Source organism: Plectropomus leopardus, chromosome 18 (genome assembly GCF_008729295.1).
Source record: "Plectropomus leopardus isolate mb chromosome 18, YSFRI_Pleo_2.0, whole genome shotgun sequence".
Taxonomy (NCBI): Eukaryota; Metazoa; Chordata; class Actinopteri; order Perciformes; family Serranidae; genus Plectropomus; species Plectropomus leopardus.
In genome coordinates, this window is record NC_056480.1 from 7,300,076 (window position 1) to 7,320,367 (window position 20,292).

The following is a 20,292-nucleotide window of genomic DNA, read 5'->3' on the forward strand; positions in this document are numbered from 1 at the left end:
TCCCAGATGTAGAACTTCAACTTTGAATACAATACATTTTTTAAGAGGTCTAACATGGAATTACAACTCGGGAGTCTGATTAACAGCAAACATGCATGCCTCCACTGTGTAGGATAACATACTGTACCTTGCTTTGGCTGTGAAAGACATTTTATGTATTAAGTATTTTATGCACATCAGCCCAATCCCCAGAATAAATGGCGGCATTGTGTGTTTCTGCAAACCCTGGATATGTATGTTACCTTTGCTTGTTATTATACAGCAGATATATTGGAATTTTATGCTGCAACAACTGTTTGGTTAAGTTTAGACACAAAACGACTCAGTTATGATTAGGAAAAGATCATGTTGTAGCTTAAAATACCCATTAATGGTGACACTCTCCTTGCAAGAAATGCAGTAATAAACAATCACTTTCTGTTGCACTTTTGGTGGAAGCACAGCTAAAACATCCATGTTTTGGTTGCTAAAAAGCTGCTGAAAAGAGAGCAGTGACTCACTAAAAACAACAGCTGCTTTTGCTGTTTGTTGGTCTTGAACAGTGGTCTGCAGCGTGGCAGACTAGGTGTGATAACAATGTGTGATGGTTAGTTCTATATTTTGTCAACTTTTTTGATGGCTCAGAATCTGGCAAAAGCAGTAAAACTAGAATATATTGTACTACAATATTATCTATTATTCAATAGAGTTAGAAGGAAAAGTAGTTGATTATGCGATTATATTGATATTACATTTTTACAGAAACAGCAGCAATGAGGAATTAAGGCCAATGTCTACAAAAGTGGAGTTAAAAACACTCTCTCCATGTCAACATGTGAGTCCTTCAATAAAAGATTATCAGAGCTGCTGTGTGAACCATCTATTTATCTCCTGGTCAGAGAGCTTTGTTGCATCTCTTTTATCTGCTGTTATGTGAGATAGACATCACTGAAGCAGAGAAAAAATGAACCTCTGTTGCCATGCCGATCTATCTTTGGTTACAAGATGAGGTGCCAAGTGATGGTTGGTCAATATTTATAGACTTATAACAGCATGTGCATGTTGGCTTTCTTCTGTCAATTTGTACCTCTTCAACTTTCTGCCCTCCACCCCGCCTTCGATTCATCAGCCCTCTTTTCCACCTCACTAATCTCTTTCTCTCCATCTTCAAATTTAACCTGCTCCTCACACTTCTGAGCCTTTATGACTCTACTTTGCTCCCCAATGTTTATGTAATGGGTACTGTCAGTGCCATTTTTGCATTGAAGCATCTTTACTGTGTTTGATATTTTACCCCCATCTGGCCGCAGTATGGAGCAAAGAGCTGCTTTTGTTAAGGCAGGAGAACATTGACCTAACACAGTCAACCGCCACCACTTAAGGGTACTTAGCGTTGCCAACTACTCCCCTCTGTGCTGTGGTAGCAAAGTGGTAGCGTGGGGCTCGGCTTGCCCTAACGATCTACAATAGATTGCCTAAACAAGTCAAGAGACATGAAATCATAAAGTCTGCCTTTCTCTTTGTTGTTGTGTTAAAAAGGGGCAAGAACACTGATTCAAATCATGAATCACTAATGAATGAAGCTTCATATTTGATAGTGATCTGATTATAGAGGGGATGAAAAGAGAAGAGAGAAAACGGGGAAAATAACCTCCACGAGCCTATCGCGACTGATCTTTCTCCTCGGCTGGCATCCAATCAGAGCCAGTTTCTCGCCCAGGGAGTCGTCAGGGTGAGGGAGCAAAAGGAGCTGTCGGGGTCCAACCTAACGCCTAGTAATTACCCTGAATTATCATCCTATCTGCTTACCATCCCACATGTTACAAAGGCACTCGTAACGAGCGTTAATAATTACGCCACACTCCACTTGCATCTTACCAGCAGCCCAAATCCCTCTCATCGACACTGATTGGATGATTAAATTATGGATTTTATACAAGGATTTGCAATTAAGGACGGAGCTGTGAGGGATTCTTGCTCAAGGGACAGACGCTGCCGATATTTATGAAGAACCTGGGCTGTGTTTTAGAAGAATGTGCCTCATGTTCTCGGCTTAAGACTAATCGACATTCACATATTAGGCAGAGGTTCTTAATAACAGTTTGTTTTTATGTCAGAAGCATGTTCTTATCAACATGCACAGCACAATTAGTGCCGCTGAAATCTCCCGACCATATTTGTTTGTGTGTTTCCCAACTCTGTTTTGACATAAATGCTTTATTTTTACCCTTTAAGAGTGTCTCCAACTGTGCATATTGAATCCCCACTACTTATGTCCCTCAAAGTTGCAGAAATCTGGAAAAGACACAAGAAATAGAAAAATAAAGAATAAAATGTAGAATTTGAAAATACAGCCTCCTTAGAACCCGAGCACTAAGTGCAGCTGGTGGCTACTCAAACTAAAGGTATTTTTATCCTCCTACTCTTTTTTCCTCGTCCAAATCACAGTTTTGAATAGCCAAAGTTGCTCAGAAACCCATGAAACTTTGCACATGCATCAGAACTGGTGAAAAATTCAATATTTAATGGGCTTCATGCCTTGGGTTTACAAATAGGCTCAACACGCCCCTGTGACACTTCAGCAAAAGCACCTGGTCTAACCTGCGCAATGGCACAACAGAAAGTTTGCTGATCTGGCGGGGAGTCGGGGCTATCAGGGTCCCAGCCACTGGCTGGATTTGTTGCCGTGGCTGCCATCTGGGGGTCCATTTCCAAAACTGCTGCTGCTATCTGCTTGCTCTGCTCCAGTAAGGTGGTCTGTAGGGGCAGGGAGTGACATGAGGACGAACTGTGATTTGACGCTCAAACTAACATTAGTTTAAAATCAAGAAGCTTTATTGTTAACATATCGAGGGTCAGACAACACTGTAACAGAATTCAGGAAGCACTCCCCGAGGCAGCTACATAAACATGAACTTAAAGCTGCAGCATTGAGCCTTGACTTTTGTTAACAAAAGACAAAACTATTAGCAGCATTTTCTCTACATCTCTAACACACTTTGCCAAAATTTACTCGTATTTGCTTTATTTTCAGACCCTTTTTGATAATTCCATTTCTTGGGTTTCTTCGCAGTGTATGCAAGTTGTTGCCAATGCTGGATTAGCAACTTTCTCTGCAGGATTCTCAGCCATTGAATCACACAAAACCACCAGTGAGAACGTCCTCTGTCTGAAATGACCTGTGAGCGGTAAAAGTTTACCGTCATGGACTTGATTTTCTAAAGCCTGAAAGCAGAGCCAAGAGGACGGGCAGAAGTCTAGTTTTCTTTTGGTTTGTCTTTCATGATTTTTGCCCAAAATGTAACTGCCTTGGACGCCCAGTAGCTCACCTGGTAGAGCAGGCGCTCCATGTACAGAGGCCACATCCTTGCTGCAGCAGCTGTGGGTTCGAGTCCAGGACCGGCCCTTTGCTGCATGTCGTCATCTGTCTCTCCCCCTTTCACGCTTGCTGTCCTATCTAAATAAAGGCAAGAAGCCCTAAAAATAATCTTTCAAAAAAATTAACTGCCTCCCCAAACTTTAACATTCAATCTTGTTTTTTTTCTGTTTAGGGCGGGCTCTGATGAGATTGACGGACAGAAAGCTGGAGAGAATGGGTATCATGCAGGAAGCCCAGAGGCAGCACATCCTTCAGCAGGTCCTGCAGCTTCGTGTCCGGGAGGAAGTCAGGACCCTTCAACTTCTCACACAAGGTAGGTAGAGCTTTAAGCACCCATTCTCACCCTCTCGGTCCGTCATAAGACATATAAAACATGCTGAACACATGTCATCATGACACTGTGTGTGTCATTCAGCATAATAATTTACGCTCACAAGCTTTAAGACACTGCACGTTTTTCGCAGCACATACTGTATCTGTATCTCCCGCGGGTAAAGATTATTCACAAGGACACAGACATCTCACATTGTGATAAATATTCAAATCATTTACTGTGCAGCATTTATGTGCACGCCATCTGTAGTCATGGCAATCGCTGCATGTTTTAAAGCTCAGAGGAAGTGATGAATCAGAAATAATTATGCAACGACCAGTGTCACGCACAAATTTTCTTTCTTGGTTTCTTTTGGTTTAAGTTGATCACAGAGTCATTATATATGCTGATGTCTTGATGTTGAAGTCCACCAATATGTCTTTGTGTCATTTCAAGCTATACTGGCATATGATAACATGGTGCAACTTTTAGGCCTAGAAACAAATAAATCTGTGCAAAGTTGCCAGAAGAGTTCAACTTTTAATGAACTTAGACACAGGAATTTGTAGCGTGACCTAAGAGCCAGCCATATTTGCAGCGCTGACCTGTAAGAGCCAAATAGTCCAAAACAGAGGGCTATTGAGCTATTGTACCTTTTTTTAGATAATATTTTTGGGCATTTTTGTTAATAGTACAGCAGACAGGAATGGTGGTGGGGGTGACATGTTGGGGGGGGTTGTAGGTTAATATTGAACCTGGTATACTGCAAAACTCTGCTTTATTGGACACACGCTCTACCAGTTGACCTTGAGGTCACCCCAGCTGCTGTAGCTCACTGTCGGTGTTGAACCATCAACTTTTATTGAACCTCCTCCAATGGAGTAAGAATTGTTCCACAAAACAGTGGCGGTTTGTAGATCGTTATGAGAGAAGGATGTGATAGGATAGATTTTATTGTCCCAGTGGGAAATTTGCCTCGGACTTCACAGAGTCTGCAGTATGAAAATGGCAAAAACAACAATACATGCACCCAAACACAGTAAAAGACACCAGTAAAAACAACAAATACATTCGTCCATCGATTGCACACGCCTATCTGCATCATCATGAAAAATGCACACAAATTACAACAATACTGTGCTGAACAGCAAAATGAGAAATATAACCATGTCGTACATGCATTTTGGCCAAGATGGTGCTGATGGCTTCCATGGACAGTGGGACAAAAGAGTTTTTGAATCGATAGTGTCTGCTTAGGGAGACATCTGCCTGAGGGGAGGAGCTGATATTCAGGGTGGAAAGCATGAGTTGCGTGTGAGATGATTTTCTGTCTGATTATGGTTTGTTGAAAAGTATCTTGAAGACTGAGATATTGCTAGACTTTTATAATCTTCATAACTGTCAGTACTGGTCTGTTGATTTAGACTGTCAAGTTATCAAACTAGCAGAGATCCCATCATGCAGGAGCTTTGCACTATGGCAAAAAAGAATAGGAGGTACTTCTGCTGTACTTTAGAACAGATGACTTCTACATGAAGAGTCAATATCCCATTTGCAACTAAGCTAAGCTAACAAGCTGGAGATTTTGCTAACTTACTGTTCGTAAGCTTATAAGCTCAGAGAGCTTTATTGTCCCTGTTCAATAACGTTTTGTTGAATGAAATGGTGGGTATGAGTGAATAACTTTATAACCCAGCCAGGCTGACTCGCCTAAGTAGCTCAGCGGCTACAGCGTTTCACATATAGCCTTGCAAGTCGTCAGTATCACTAATTGTGCTTTCCAATACCCACTCTACCACACTATTTAGTATGCCAGAAAAAGCTTTACAATGTCCCAATACATAGTTTGTCAAATGCAATATACCGAAAGTACCAGGATGTTCTGCTGTAGCCGGTCATAACTATGAAATAGCAATAACAGAGAAATGCACATGTAATTTTACCATTTTGAATATAATATTTTAGTAGGCCTGCGCCTTAAAATTCAGAGATTCAAATCATCATCATCTGTGATTGCTTCAAGTTGAGGAGTCGCTAGGATTGTTTGTTTTTTTTGCTCATCAGTATGCTGTGCAGTGTACTTCTGAGATGTTTCAGCCCTCTGATTTTGCTGCGGAGTGAGTGCTCTTCACTTTCACGATGATCTTTGCTACATGGAGCTGCAGACATGCAGGCAGCCGCACAAAGGGGGATATACTGTAAGGCTCTGAGAAAACATTACCTACTCTTTTCTGCAGTGAACTGGTGAATTTACAGCTCACGGCAACTTAATGACACAGTCTCTGGCTTTTGTTTGATATCGAGTGTTGTCAAAAAATGTTGTCAGTTCTTTAAGCTTGTTGACTTTTTCACCTGAATGTCACTGTCACACTGAACTGAGCCTGTTCAAACTTCAAAACTCTGTATAGAAAAAAATAATTGAATATTCATATTGATCAGCCAAATCTGATTCAACTGGCATAATTATGAGTTGAGTACAGCCCTTTATTTAAGAATCTTCAATGTATGCAGTTATAACTTAAAAGTTAAACAGTGTGTGCATACTGAATGCAACAGTACATACTTAGAGCTTCTGCAGTACCTACTAAAGTAAAAAGAAAAAATACACAGCTTAACCTTTAGCTCCCTCCTGTTTCCCATGAACAAGTGAATTTGTCTTTGTGGTGTAACTGTTTTTTTTACGAACCAACAAAGTAGTTTTTCACAGTCAGTATTCCTTACCAAAATTAATTCTGTATGTTCTTGAGGCTTAATATAGACACCAATTTTTTTTGGTTTGTTTTTTTTCTTTAAATCTGTTATTGTTTTTTGTGGCTGCTTTTGTTGACTCATGAAAAAAAGTCTTGGCACATCAGTAGATTGGTGTGAAACCAGCTCTGTGTATAATGTCACATGCATGTACGTGTGTGAATATGCGCCCTGCTGCAAAAAACATTGCACCAAAGCCTACTCGTGATTAAAATAGTTACAGAGAACTTTTAACATTGATAACTTTACTCACCCACAGGTTGAGTATAACTCAGGCTGCTTTTCAGAAGTGAAGTTTCCAATCATGTTTCAGGGTGACTGTAGAGTCTAGAGTCTACCTACTGTATGCAAGACACTCATCTTCACAATATGTGTAGGTGCTATTTCACTCCAACGCAAGCACGAGGATAATCGGTGCTGGCGTGCTGATAGAAGAACAAATACCTCCACCATTTTTCAAGCAGTGTTTAATACTTGAAAAAAAGGAAGCATGGTCAGTATAATTGTAAGAGGAGATAAACAGTTTATCACGCTTTGCAGAAAGAGGAGAGAGTTCTCTGAATTCGGGATACATTCTTAAGAAATGACCTTCCTGTAAAAAATAAGCTTATTATTAGAAAGTATTTTGGATTGAATTTTGAAACCGCTTCTCTCACACGAACAAAGTTTGTCCAATAAAAGAAGGGTTTCCCCCGGCAGTCATGAGACATTGAAATGATTTGTAGCTTTCAGCATAAACCATGGAAATAGAATTAGAGTAGAACAGGCATTCCCCTGCAAAACGAGCGGCAGCAAAATCCGTTATAACAGGATAACTTCTGTGTAAACTTCTGTATAACTCAACGTATTACCGTAACTGTCTTTTCCCCCTTTTTTTTTTTAGTTGCAATTAATTTCATGTTTGTTGAAATGTGTAAATAAAAACTGTTGCTGCGTGCACAGGAGAGAAGCATAAAAAGACCACGAGGATAAACAGCGTGCAGATCATATCTAACTCTGTGAATTGAGGGTTTGTTTTCATCCAAATTAGAGTTGGTGATTGTTGGAACAGTGGAACAACTAATTTGACCACTAACAAGATGAACTGCGATGGTTTTGTTGAGTTTTATTTTGCTTCTGTCTAGTTTGTCATTATTTCAAATTGAACGTGCAGTATTTTCACCCATCAAACTGATTTACGCTGAATTTGACTTTTCACCACAGACTCATGTATGAGGCTCCAGCAAGCTTTCCTCTGTTAACCTTGCTGTTTAAACTTTACAGAATTTGCATTTCATTATAGCAGTTGGCTGTTATACAAGAGACCACCATCACCCTCTCTTTGTCATATTATTCTATATGCACAGTGTGACACCCTGCAGTTTCTCACTTTAACCTCATTTCTTTGCTGTCTACATAGCGCACTTCACACTTCGCACACTGCATCCTGTTGCAAGTTTCGTAACAACAGCCAGGTGTTGTTGTTTTCCATCCCCTCCCTGCCTTCTTCACATCGCCCCGTGATTCTCAGCTTCTCTTGTCTCTTACACGGCAATTCTAGCAGCCGCCCTCCTCCATCACCGCTACCAGCAGCACACCGCACCACCACCGCTACTTCCATCAGCACCCGTCTGCCCACAGACTCTCAAGCAGGGCCTTGCCGCAGGGGCAGAGAAACAAATTCTTAGGATCTTTGTCACTCGGGCAAAATTCTTGGAAAACATTTGGAGTGTAATAAAGCAGCTCCTATCCCCCGCTGCTGTTTTGGTCCCCCAGCAAGTGGAAAATAGAAAGAGAAAGAGAGAGTGCGAGAGAGAGTTTAGCTGAGTGATGACACTTTGCTAAGGGCTACTTTCAGCCTCCCATCCTCCTCGTGCACTCTGTCTCATCTTCGCCACTCTTTTTTCTCCTCTCTCCTCCTCGCCTCTGTATTGATGATATGAGAAGCGACAGCCCACCTTGCCTCAGCAGCGAGAGGCCGCTGGCCTCAGCAGGAAGTAGCCTGTTAGTGGAGCCTGGCTGGGCCTCGGGGAGAAAGGACGGAGGGACAGAACAGAAATATTGGCTGAAGTTAGGGTTGGGCCAGTGTGGGGAAGGACTCTCTACGGCAGCTGCTTTCCTTCTTCTCTCTCTGCCTGGCACGAGTTAACACAATTGTAATGGTAGCATTGTGCCATTAAAACACTCCCAATAATCTCTCACTAACAGTGAAACGGCTCAATGTAGTCATTAAACCTTTTGGTAAATGTTGGGTAGCGTTAGCGGCATGATACTTACAGTTAATCCTGTCAGTATGTGTGTGACTTTCACAGGCACAGCAGTAGTGTCGACATAAACCGAGAGTGAGAGATAAGAATCAAAACACAGCAAGCAGCTCTACAATACATACAAATCGTCAAATTTGCAATAAAGTTGCGGTGATGGGATAAAATTGCAAGGTTGCACAGAATTCAAGGGGATTGGCTGAAATTGCTTGAATTTTTCCAATTGCAACGTTGCAAAATCCTGCAGAGACTTACTAGCGGCTCTGTTAGTCTGTTTATATCCAAAGATGATTGTTGGTCATGTTGTCATATTACTCATTACTAATGCAATGCAAGTTATATTTAGCACCATAATAGTGTCACAGGTTGCTGTCTTTTTAATTTGCCAGAATGTGTCACAATGACAGATGTTGGTTCAGCCGGTTTACATAAAATCTAAATGGTTTTATTACATACACCAGAACAGATTGGCAAAACCGGAAATCAACCCAACTTTAGTGGAAGTAGGGAATTAAGAAATTTAAAACTTGAAGATCTGGAGGACGAGGAATGTTAGAAAATGTCTCTGTGTTTTTATTTGAGAAAATTATGCGTACATGCTGTTCTGCATCACATGAATTATGTATAAACCTATAAGAATTATCACAGGAAGTCATGAAAAATTGCTATAGATAAGAAATTATATGCATGAATGCTAAATATAAACTTTTTTTTATTTGATCTCGGCAGTTATTGTGTGCTTTATGGTAACCATTGTTTGAAGTTTCTTGTATTTACCAGCTGTATCACTGAAAGTAAGTGATAGAATGATGAGAATGTGCAACAGTGGGAAAAGAAGGAGACAGAAACAGAAGTATTTTAAGTCTCCTAAGCTGTCGCTTCAGGAGATGCTTTTGGCAGGGAGCGAGAAATTGGAAGGAGAAGAGATGGTGGAGTATTTCCAGGCCGACGGCACACTTCCTCGAGCTGCTGCTAGAGGGAAATACAGCTGTAACCAGCAGGAAGCCGAGCCAGAGAGAGAGAGCAAGACGGTGGCTGGGAGTGGTGATGAGATGATGATTATGATGAAGAGAAAAAAAGAATGAGGAGGAGGAATGGCAGGAAGAGTGGAGAGAGAGAGACAGGACAGTAGGTGTCGAAGGTAGGATGACAAAGAAAAGGAGAGAGGGAGAGAGAGAGGAGGTGAGAAGACAGAGAAAATGGAAAGTGAGGAGTGTGAGAAAGAGAGGAGGTGAGAAAAGGAAACCCTCCTCCCTCTGAGATCTTTTGGAAGACAAATACATCTGTGTATCTGTGAAATTTCTATATATAAAATCATCTTAATACAGTAGGCAGTGTGCAAATATTTATATCTATATATATCTATGCATCTATATATATATGTATATATACTGTATATACAGCAAATTCTCAAATATAAATCCGATTTAAAAAACTGTTAGTTAAGTTATAAAGGCCAAATGAAAAACATTACTGTTTTTATTTATTATAGATCTTTCACATTACATCAACTGTTGGATATTGTAATATTGAAGATGGCCTTGTACACTGCAAAGAAATGTCACTGTTAAATAACAGTAAAGAGCTGGCAGCACAGATGCCATCAATATACCGTAATTTCACAGTATTTATACTGTAAAATGACTTTACAGCGTATTACTGTAAAACAGAAAAATGTTCATTTCTGTATTTCCACAATATACAGTAAATATACTGCTGTCCAACCCAAATGAAGTCCCTTGGGATTTGAGGGTAAAATATTTTTGTCTGTTTTTCTAAAAGAAATTGATTGAGAAACAAAAAGCACTAGCCTATTGTTGGATTAGCAAGACTAACTTTAAATGCATTGCTAACTGCAGTACCAAACCGTTTTACATAAATACAGTGTTTTACTGTTTTGCTATCAATTAACAGCAATTAAAAACGTAAACTTAAAGTTTCAACGTAAACTTTTTAGCAAAACATGGATATGTTACATATGTATGTTATTATGTAGCAGATTCGTTGAAACATCGCTGTGGTTAAAAGATCATGTTTGGCCTAAAATACCAGCATTTAGTCGCACAATTCCAGCAGTAAACAGGGCAATGTCAAGTTAAAAACACCTGCTTTTCATGGCACTATCTCAGCAGTTAACGCAGTGATTTTCGGTATAAAACAACCGCTTTTTGTGGCACGATCCTCAATGGAAACACAGCAATACCTCTGTGAAAAACAACTGTTTTTCATGGCACTATCCAGGCAGGAAAGTCAGCGACATCTCAGTAAAAAAGAACCGTTTGTCATGGCACTGTCTTGGCAGGGAACACAGTAATGTCTCATGGATAAACACCCCTTTATCGAGGCATTTTCCCCTGTAGAAACACACTAAAAGATCTCTCAGAGATATCCATGTTTGGTAGCTACGAAGGAAAAAATGATGACTTGCGGAAAAACAACCAGGTTTGGCAGGCGCCCTGCTTAAGTGTCACGCCATCCATCATCCCCTCCTCCTCCACGTGACAGTGTCAGTTCATATACTACATCACTTGAAAAGACGTGTATGAAATGTACAGATGTGGCATTTCCATGTTTTTGCAGAAACATCCAGTGCCAACGGTTTCTTCTGGGCTGCTGCATTACAGTAAAATGATGTAATTATCTGTACTTACCAGACTGTCATAGTTGTCCTATTATTTGCTTTTACCCACTTAGTCATTATGCCCACATTACTGATGATTATTTATCCAAATTTTCATTTTTTAAATATTTTGTGAAAGCACCAATAGTCATTATTACCACTTTCCTACAATATCAGTATTGAGGCATTTGGTCAAAACTATTGTAATATTTGATTTTTTCTATATATACATATAGAAAAAATCAAATATTGTGCCAACGGTTTCTTCTGGGCTGCTGCTTGTAGCTTTGCACACACATTGATATTTTTTTATATTTGGAACTAACATACTAGTTTAATACATTGTATCGTAGCATAAGGCACACTTTTATATTGTACACATTTTCTATATTGTACATACTTTATTATAATTATGTTTTTTTTATATTTACATATTGTACTAATTGTTACTATTACTGTATTTATAGTTTTACATTTTTTTTTTACATTCTTGTGCTTTTACATATTTCTACGATGCGATAATTCTCTATGCTGGCATCAGAGCGACTATAACGAAGCACAGTTTCTCCCCTGGGAATCAATAAAGTATTTCTGATTATGAGTACAGTAACTCAAAACAGCAGAGTGATGCACATAATAGGAATCTATCTACCTATCTATCTATCTACATCTATCTATCCATCTATCTATCTATCCATCTATCTATCTATCCATCTATATTGGAACTAGTGTTGCATAAATGTTGTTTATGCAGAATTAATCGAGACAGCAGTTAATCATTGTAAGGTAAAGGCATGGGCATCATTTTAAATTTATGGTATACAGGTTTATGGCAAATAGAAGAGAAGAGAGAGATTTACCACGAAGAGAAACATGATGGAGCACGAGAGACAGAAGGAGAGAGACGTCCACCATCTCTAACGTGAGGGAGTGCAGAGGAGAGCGCTGGAGCGAGCAAGGTACACAATAGAGGAAAAGGCGAGAGAGCAGACGAGAGAGAGCGAGGTGTTGTAATTACTGCAGTGTACCCAGACAGAATTAGCTAGACGGACAGTGATTAACCTTTAAGGCTTGCTGGGCCATGGGAGGGAAATAATTAGATTTCCCCCCTCTCCCTCTCTCTCCGTCTCTTTGCCTCGGGGACGGCGGAGAGTGGAGGCTCATCACTTATTGCTTACAGTCAACAGAGACGGAGCGAGGTACTCCAAATAGAAAGTGATACCCAAACAACAGCGGCCTCAGAGTGTTTGAGAGGACGACCTGATAGTGGCACTTTGGAGTCAGCGCAGGGTGCAAAACAAGGGTACTTAGTTGTGCTGTTCTCCTCCACTGCACGACTGCTCGATGGAGACAGAAGTGATGGAGAGAGAGCTTGATAAAGAGGTTCACATCTTGTTTATTTTCTCCGCTCTGCACATTTTGCCCAATCACTGCCAAAACTGTCAACCTCGTACATTCTGACATCAGAGAGGTGAATGGAGAGGGAGGTTTTAGACAGTGTTCAATGCAACAAGCTCTTTGAAGCATGCTGACCTCCTCAGGATGAGATCATATATGGTTATATAAATCAAGTACAAATTTGGACATTAATTGAAAATGACATCAGTAGTGATGTCAACACTGATTGCTCGTAGTGTTGATAGGATTGTTCAAAAATTTTTGATACCAGTACTGATACCTTGACTCGATGCTGGCTCCTGACAATACTTTGATTGATACTAATATTATAAAATCAATTTTAGTAAAAAGACACTTCACAGTACAGTTCAAAACTTTAATGTTTCATCTTCTTGGCATTTTTACACACTCAAAGTTATTTCTTAACATAAAGATGTTAGTGCTGTCGGCTTAAACGCGTTAATCGCGATGCGATTAATGTCCGTACATAACGAGCTGACATTCCTGTCTTTAAGAGGCTTTACTGGGCTGAGTTTTACAGCTCGAGTGATGAAACTGGTATCATTAACTAGAGGACATAAGGAATCCAGTGATCCCATCTTGTCATGCTAGTTTATCAGGAATGGGGCTTAATAACTCGGAAAAACGTTAGAAAAACAGCATGGCTGTTTCACAGGGGTTGCTTGACCTCTGACCTCAAGATATCTGATTGAAGTGGGTTATAAGGATACCCGTGGGTGTCTCCTTTGCAGATAAGCCCACTTTATGATCGTCCCATGCATGTTTTGCTGTCTTTTGATTCCTTATCAAGACAGTCTGGTAAGAATTGCTTTACCTTGTCAATATGGGCTTCAAAACTGATTTGAAATGCAAAGTAATGCTGCGTTCACGCGTATGAATATCATTACTGTCAGGTGAAAACAGTTTTTCTCTCACATGAAATAACATAAAATCAAAATTTAATTACAGCAGTGGTGAAATGTGTCTTTTAATCCATAACTTTCCAATTCCTGAGGAAATGCAAAAAAACAAAAGGCTATGGATTCTCATCTGATTGCCATTCATATACCAAACTGACGTCTTAAAAGTTGTCAGATTTCCTCAAGTCATCAGGGAAGGAGCACGTCCTCCTTCAGCTGACATTAAAATGTGACCGTCATCACAACTGCAGTTATACAGTTTTCACTCTAAAACAGAGCTGCGGAGCTTAATGCCTTGCATGATGAACAATAAAACCTTGTTTTTGACAGTTAATGGTGAGTCTTTTTTATTGAAACGCTCAGCTGTACTTCGAAAGGGAGGAAATGAAAACAAAAGATACAATCAACAGACAAAAGCTTTTATAAAATGTCATCACATAAAAAAAGCAAGTAAATAAAGAAAGGACATTTAATAAAAGATCAACACACAGAAGAAAATTGAAAAACAAGATACGAGTTTAAAGGTTTAGTGTGGGGGATTTAGGCGAATGTATTGACAGAAGTGGAAATATAATTTAATGAGTGTGTTTTATTTAGTGTATAATAACCTGAAAATACAAATCTCTGTGTTTTCTTCACCTTAAAATAAGTTGCTGAAGGTTTTCAGTCCTCCAGGTCTTTGTAATTTTAGGTGTTTTGTCGTAGGCAACTGGACTTGTTTGAGTTTCACTTCTTGTCCGACCGGCTTCTTCAGATCTAACCAGACTGGATGGGAGTCGGAGGCTTTAACCATGTGTGGGTGTGGACCCTTAATGAGTCTTTGACGTCACACGTGATCTCTGAGTTTCAGAGTCATTTTGGCCACATGTGAGTCGGCGATTCACCTGGCCATCATGTGTGTCGTGACCATGTTGCAGCGTTATGTTTTCACGGTAGCGAAACGATAGGGGCATTGGCACTTTCACGTCAGCCGCTGTGGTCAGTAGCCCCATCACAATGAGCAGTATTTTAAAACTCGCAACTGCTTTATTTAGTGTTTATACTGGTTTAAATCACTCGCCCTGTTTGTTTTGGAGAGGAGGAGACCTCTGGGGATATTTTACATTTTTATATGTTTTATCCTGAACATTTGGATCTTAAATGATCAAAGACAGGTGAGCAGCGATTAGCAGCTGCTGGGCCAGTGACCTGTCTTTGCCACGCCAAACTGCATTGGAGAAGCATTCATTTTTTAATGTGAAACTACTTTATTCAGTGCTTTTAAGGCTTTAATTCACCTGGTTGATTTGTTTTGGAGAGGAAGAGACCTCTGCAGATAATTTGCTCCTGGATAAAACCCCTCGAACAATGAACATTGTATGAATTCTAACCAGGAGCAGGGGGTCAAAATCTGCAGGCTTCACCGCTAGATGCCACTAAATCCTTCTTAATCTCACACACTATGTGTGTCTTACACAGGCATGTTCATTGTACAGTTTGTATTTAGATTTAATATGTGTATCCATAGAAACAAGCGAAGACACCTGAGACAATATGTAAAGGACAAGCTGATGAACAAAAGCATCCAACTCTCTTCAGATGAATGAAAGTGAGTTATGGCTTCATATTAACCTCTCTGACAGCTTAAAAAGTCAAACATTGAGACAATGGAGAAGTGGGAATGAGAATGTGATGATTAATTAGGTTGTTTTCCAGATAATGGCATTTAACCGTTCACATAGTTGCCTGTAAAGGCCTCCAGTGACTGCACTGAATCTCTGTGAATTAACTCTAATACAAAGATTGGGAGCCGTTAAGCCGTCACATTTCTCCCTTTCTTAAAAAAAAAAAAGAAAAATCTCATTTTACTCTTCTTCTGTATTCAATTTCATGCTTATAACCATTTCAGAGTTTTCAATAACACTGCTATGGCAGTAAATATGCTATTACTGGCTTGTGAAATCATCACTCTTAAAAGAAACTTGAATTACACAGCTGACGGAGCTCTATGAAAGTGGTTTTCTGAGTACATAGCGCTAATCTGTGAATGTAGACACAGGCTCGCTGTTTATGCTTCATTTACTGTAACAGAGTCTCATTTGAGAGAGGAGACGGAGACAACTTTGAAAGAAATTAGACATAGATGCTTTACAGTTTCACTTTCTTTCACTTTGTGCCTGTAATTGTCCACCAAAATGTGGACATTTGTTTTAAAGTCTGTTTGCAATTTATCCTGTATTTTTACTTAGTATTTTTCTAAATGTTAAAAATTTACCTATAATTTATATTCTTACCGTGTCAGTCAATCACAGAAACCATAAAAGCAAACATTTAAATTTAAATAAATACAAAATCTTTGAGCACCTATAGTTTATTTTTTTGACACAGTGTAGGTGTTTGTGATTAAAATTTGTTTACGTATAAAAACATTTTTATAAGCACAAATCTCAGACACAGTAGTCTACATTTCTTATTCAGGTCCCAGGGTGAGAAAGTTCAATACGGCTTTTGTAGAGAACTGTGGCCTCGGGGCAGTAAATGAAGGAAGCTTTCCTGTTGTGCTTTAGTAGACCTCTGTTCCATCGCTGCAGGCACCTTAATGAATTATCTCTCTGCGCCTCATGGCTTCATAAAGGAAATCTCTTCAGTCAGAGACCTTTGCTGAGCAGCATGTCCTCCTCTGTCTTCTGTTTCTCGCGTTTTTTAAACTACAGTACTTCAACATGCATCGTTTGCTGACATGGAGATCTTGAATGTTGGAGAGAAACTGAGCTAAGCACAAATAAAGGCTCGCACTCGTAGGTTGTGCATTTTCCCCAGCTAGTAGATGAACGCTTCATTTTACAGTCAGGTGATTGTTTGAAAACGAGCAGCACAATCAATAACTTGTTAATGCTAACAGGTCTGAAGAGAGGACATTGTTAGTTGGACTAAGAAGTAGCAAGGCGCCCCGTGAGCATGTGCAGGAATTCTTGTTGTATCTCGCCATGTCTGATTAAACATCAGTGTTGCAAGTATGTACATATTTTTTGGGGGGGGAATTACTGTATTTAACTTGAGTTTTTTTTGGTCAACTTTCAATTTTAGTGAAAAGAAGATCTTAAAGTGAAAAAAAAAATGAAACAAAAAAAAGATTTGAATGACAAAAAAAAAAAACATAAATTCTGCAACTGAAAAAATGAGACCTAAAATATGAAATTATGTATAAGTGAATATTAGAAATAAATTATTTATTCAAATGAATACCAGAATTATAAGCAATTAAAATCAAAATTTTCCTACACTCATTTTTCGTTTCAAAAATGTTTTTTTTTAATCATTCGAGATCAAAACTTTACTTTCAGTTTCTTTCTTTTTTTTTTTTTTTACAAATTAGCAAATCTTTTGGCTTTTATCTGGCTCCAGAGACTTGTTGCTCATTTTTCTTATTAGGACCAGAGTTATCATTGTGACACATCGAATAGTTCATGAGCAAGCCTCACCTGAGCAGTCCAGCAGGTAAACTTTTATAATGCGCACTGTATCTTACTTGTAGCTCAATTGAACAAAAACCCTCCAAATTCAGCCACTGTGACCCCTGTGGAAGGCCAAAAGTACACGTAATCTGTCGGCCATCATGTGTGAGCAGAGTATCTTTACTCCAAAGTCTTTATTGAAACCATTCACTCTGAAGACTTAAGGAGCTGAGGGTGACTGCTGTCCTTCCTTTGGGCTTTTCAGTGAATCAGATGTCTTGCCCCAGTGTGCGGGGAGCTGAGAGCTCTCATTATCCCCGCTCCCTCCTCAGGATCCTGCCCTCTGTGGAGCCACTTCCTCCTGAAACCTCCCTCGACTCCATCCATCCACCCACCCCTCCGTCCCCCTCCCTCTCTCTTTTTCTTGCTGCAAGCGAAGGTCAAATTAATTCTTTTTCATAATTTCCTGTCAGCGAGATTCCTCCCTCAGAGACTCCATCTATGGCTCAGTGCCTGAAACATGTGATTACGGCAAAGACGAAGTGAATACCTGTGTCTGACAAAGTCAATTATGTTTTTTTTCTTTCCTTATCCATATAGATATATAAGGCGGGTGGTAATATCATATTTAATAAAGTCTCCTACAGTTGCACTTTTACTCTTTTAAAAATGAATGCAAACGTGTGTATGCCGTGGGTGACACGCCACATTAGGAGCTAATACGGGCTCGTGCTCACAAAAGAAATGTCATTTGGGAGCAAATGGCTTCACCGCTCCAACGACACAGTGTGCCCTAACCTTGCTCATTAACGCTGTGGGTCTCTGAGGGTCTCAAAGCCTAAACGCAGACATCCACAACACAGCTACACACCTCAGATGGTAATAATGTTATGAAATACAGAAAGTAATTGCGTCCCCTGTTGTGAAAGCAAAGGTTCCTTTCATTAAGGCATGAATTGAAACTGGCCGTGGTAATGAAGGTAGAGCAGACACCCCATAGCTGGTATGGCATTCATTCAATCCCTAAATGGAGTCCGGTTGCATTTTTGAAACAAGAAAGGAGGGAGAGAGGAACGTAAATGAGCATAACTAATGTGGCATATTGAAACGAATCCCCCCTCCCACAAAAAAGGACTTTTTTTTATAACCTCAAGCTATAATTCTCCTTGACATGCAGTGAAGACTCCCTGCTCAGGGCCCCCAATTACGGACTTTCACTCTGAACGCTTCACACTGGACTGCCAGTCGGCCATTTTCTCTTTTTCTGCAGGAAAAAAAGAAGCAGAGAGGGAGTTGTCAAGGTTAGGCGAAGCGCATTTCATCTAGTTTTACCCAGGGAGAAGCAAAGGGATGCATGAATACAACAAACCCGCTCTTACCTCCAACTCTGGCTCTCAAGGACACTAGATGCGGCAGAACATGTGCAGATCTCTTAATGCAGCTGGAGGAGCGAGGGTGCCGCAAGAATTAAAAAAATATATATGTGAAGGAGGGGAAGAAAATGTAGAGAAATAAACAGACAATCAAACAGGATAAAAAGGTGGACAGGTGGAATAGCTGGAGGCAGAGCACCGGCACTCAAGTCATACGTGATATGTTGTGTGTGTACACACAGTGATCCGGCCTCTGACCCGCGCCAGAGGAAAACAGATTGCTTTGACAGGTCCGCTGACATCACATGAGCTGTTCTGCTCTTTTGCCAGAGTCTCCGGAGAGTCCTTGGCTGCCAGATGTCCAGTAAGGTTTGAGGCATTACTGTAGCTCGCGCCCTATAATGCGAAATAATAACAGGGGAAATTTGCAGAGAGCTTAGCCGTCGATACGCTGTATAGATGTGATCTCGCCCCACAAAGGCCGAGTCTCTGCAGAGCCCTGGATCCCGTCGGTCATGTAAACTTAATGAAGTTCATGCATCTTGCAGAGCTGAGCTGTAAATGGTACGTCGGTGTGAAATCACGACCTGAACTCTGTGCAACAAAAACGACCCCACTGGTCGATGAAACCCAAACGCTCGATAGTTTGCTCTTTTATGCCTTTTTAAACCAGAAGCGGTGGGTAAGGTTTCACTGCGCAGAGCCACATTCATTAGTTTATAGTGATATGAGAAGCCATTAAAAAGTCATTGCATCGGTCGCCTGGCAGTGCGGCTGGTTCCACTCAGTCTGCTGCTGTCTCCAGCCCCCCTGACCACCTCCGGACATCCAGGAGCCCAGACAGCGTGGACAGACCAGACTCCTGAGCACACGCCTTCAGATTCCCAGCACTCGCTCGTGATCTTACCAACCTGGATCAATAGCCAGAGGACACTTACTGTACTCTGAGACTGGCCATTACCCCATAAACATGCCTGAGCACTGGCTCCAGACTTACTATACGTGAACGTGTAATGGAGAGGAGAAGAATGGCACCCAAGGAGTTGTTTAGCCTGCTGTTGGTTGCCAGGGTGACCATTTAGCAGTTTTGAGGTAATACGGTGGTAAGCTTATAAGTTGATGCATAAGAGCAGACACCCTGATGCGTTAATATTATATAAAACTGTTCCCTGGTACTTCACTTTAGATACCTTATTAATAGGATAATGCCACAGTTTTGAAAGTACACAATTACTTGCAGTATAATTATCTTAGTTTTAGTCATTTAGGGATTTTGCATGTACAAAGTAAGAATGTAGATCATTTATTTTAGAAAAAAATAGGCTCATGTTATTATAGTTTCCTATGAATTAATTAAAGGGTCTTTTATTTTGCATATTTATGTTTCTGGACTTAATGGACTAAAATTACGCTTTAGTGGAGAAGCAGAACTAAATGTGTTAATTAGAGCACAGAAGTAACAGTGTGCAGGATTTAGGGGGACATATTGGAAGAAATGGAATATATAATTCCTAACTATGTTTTCATTAGTGTATAATCACCTGAAAACAAGAATTGTTGTGTTTTCCCAAACATAGAATGAGCCTTTTTTATCAGAGCGGCTCCTCCTCCACCAGGCCTCGAGAAAGTGCACCGAGCTATGAAGCCACTTTTCGTAGTAACCAGACAGTGGAATTACAACTTCTGGTTCTGTAACATGATGCCATCGGGCCCAAAGTGACTCTTTTCCAATTAACTTAGTTGTGAAAGAGTGTCACAACCCCTCAGAATGACTTATTTGACTGTCAGGATTTGATTCATAATAACATCTCAAAAGTCTAGAAGTTCAAGTGAGTGGAGGGCTCAACTCAGTCCCTCCAGGATGTTGGGATTGCATCAATTGATG

At 40.2% G+C, this 20,292-nt stretch overlaps 1 protein-coding gene across 3 annotated transcripts in view; it reads left to right on the forward strand.

The window, feature by feature from the left end:
* The window catches only part of samd12 (sterile alpha motif domain containing 12), a 140,682-nt gene that overhangs the window by 54,661 nt on the left and 65,729 nt on the right, over window positions 1–20,292 (forward strand). For 2 of the 3 annotated variants that reach the window (XM_042505968.1, XM_042505967.1), the window contains exons 4-5: window positions 3,531–3,671; window positions 7,819–7,961. In XM_042505968.1, coding sequence (XP_042361902.1) covers window positions 3,531–3,671; window positions 7,819–7,922 — 245 coding nt within the window. In that variant the 3' untranslated portion in view covers window positions 7,923–7,961. Of the gene's footprint in view, window positions 1–3,530; window positions 3,672–7,818; window positions 7,962–20,292 lie in introns of those variants that run through there. The other variant, XM_042505969.1, reaches the window with a different exon arrangement.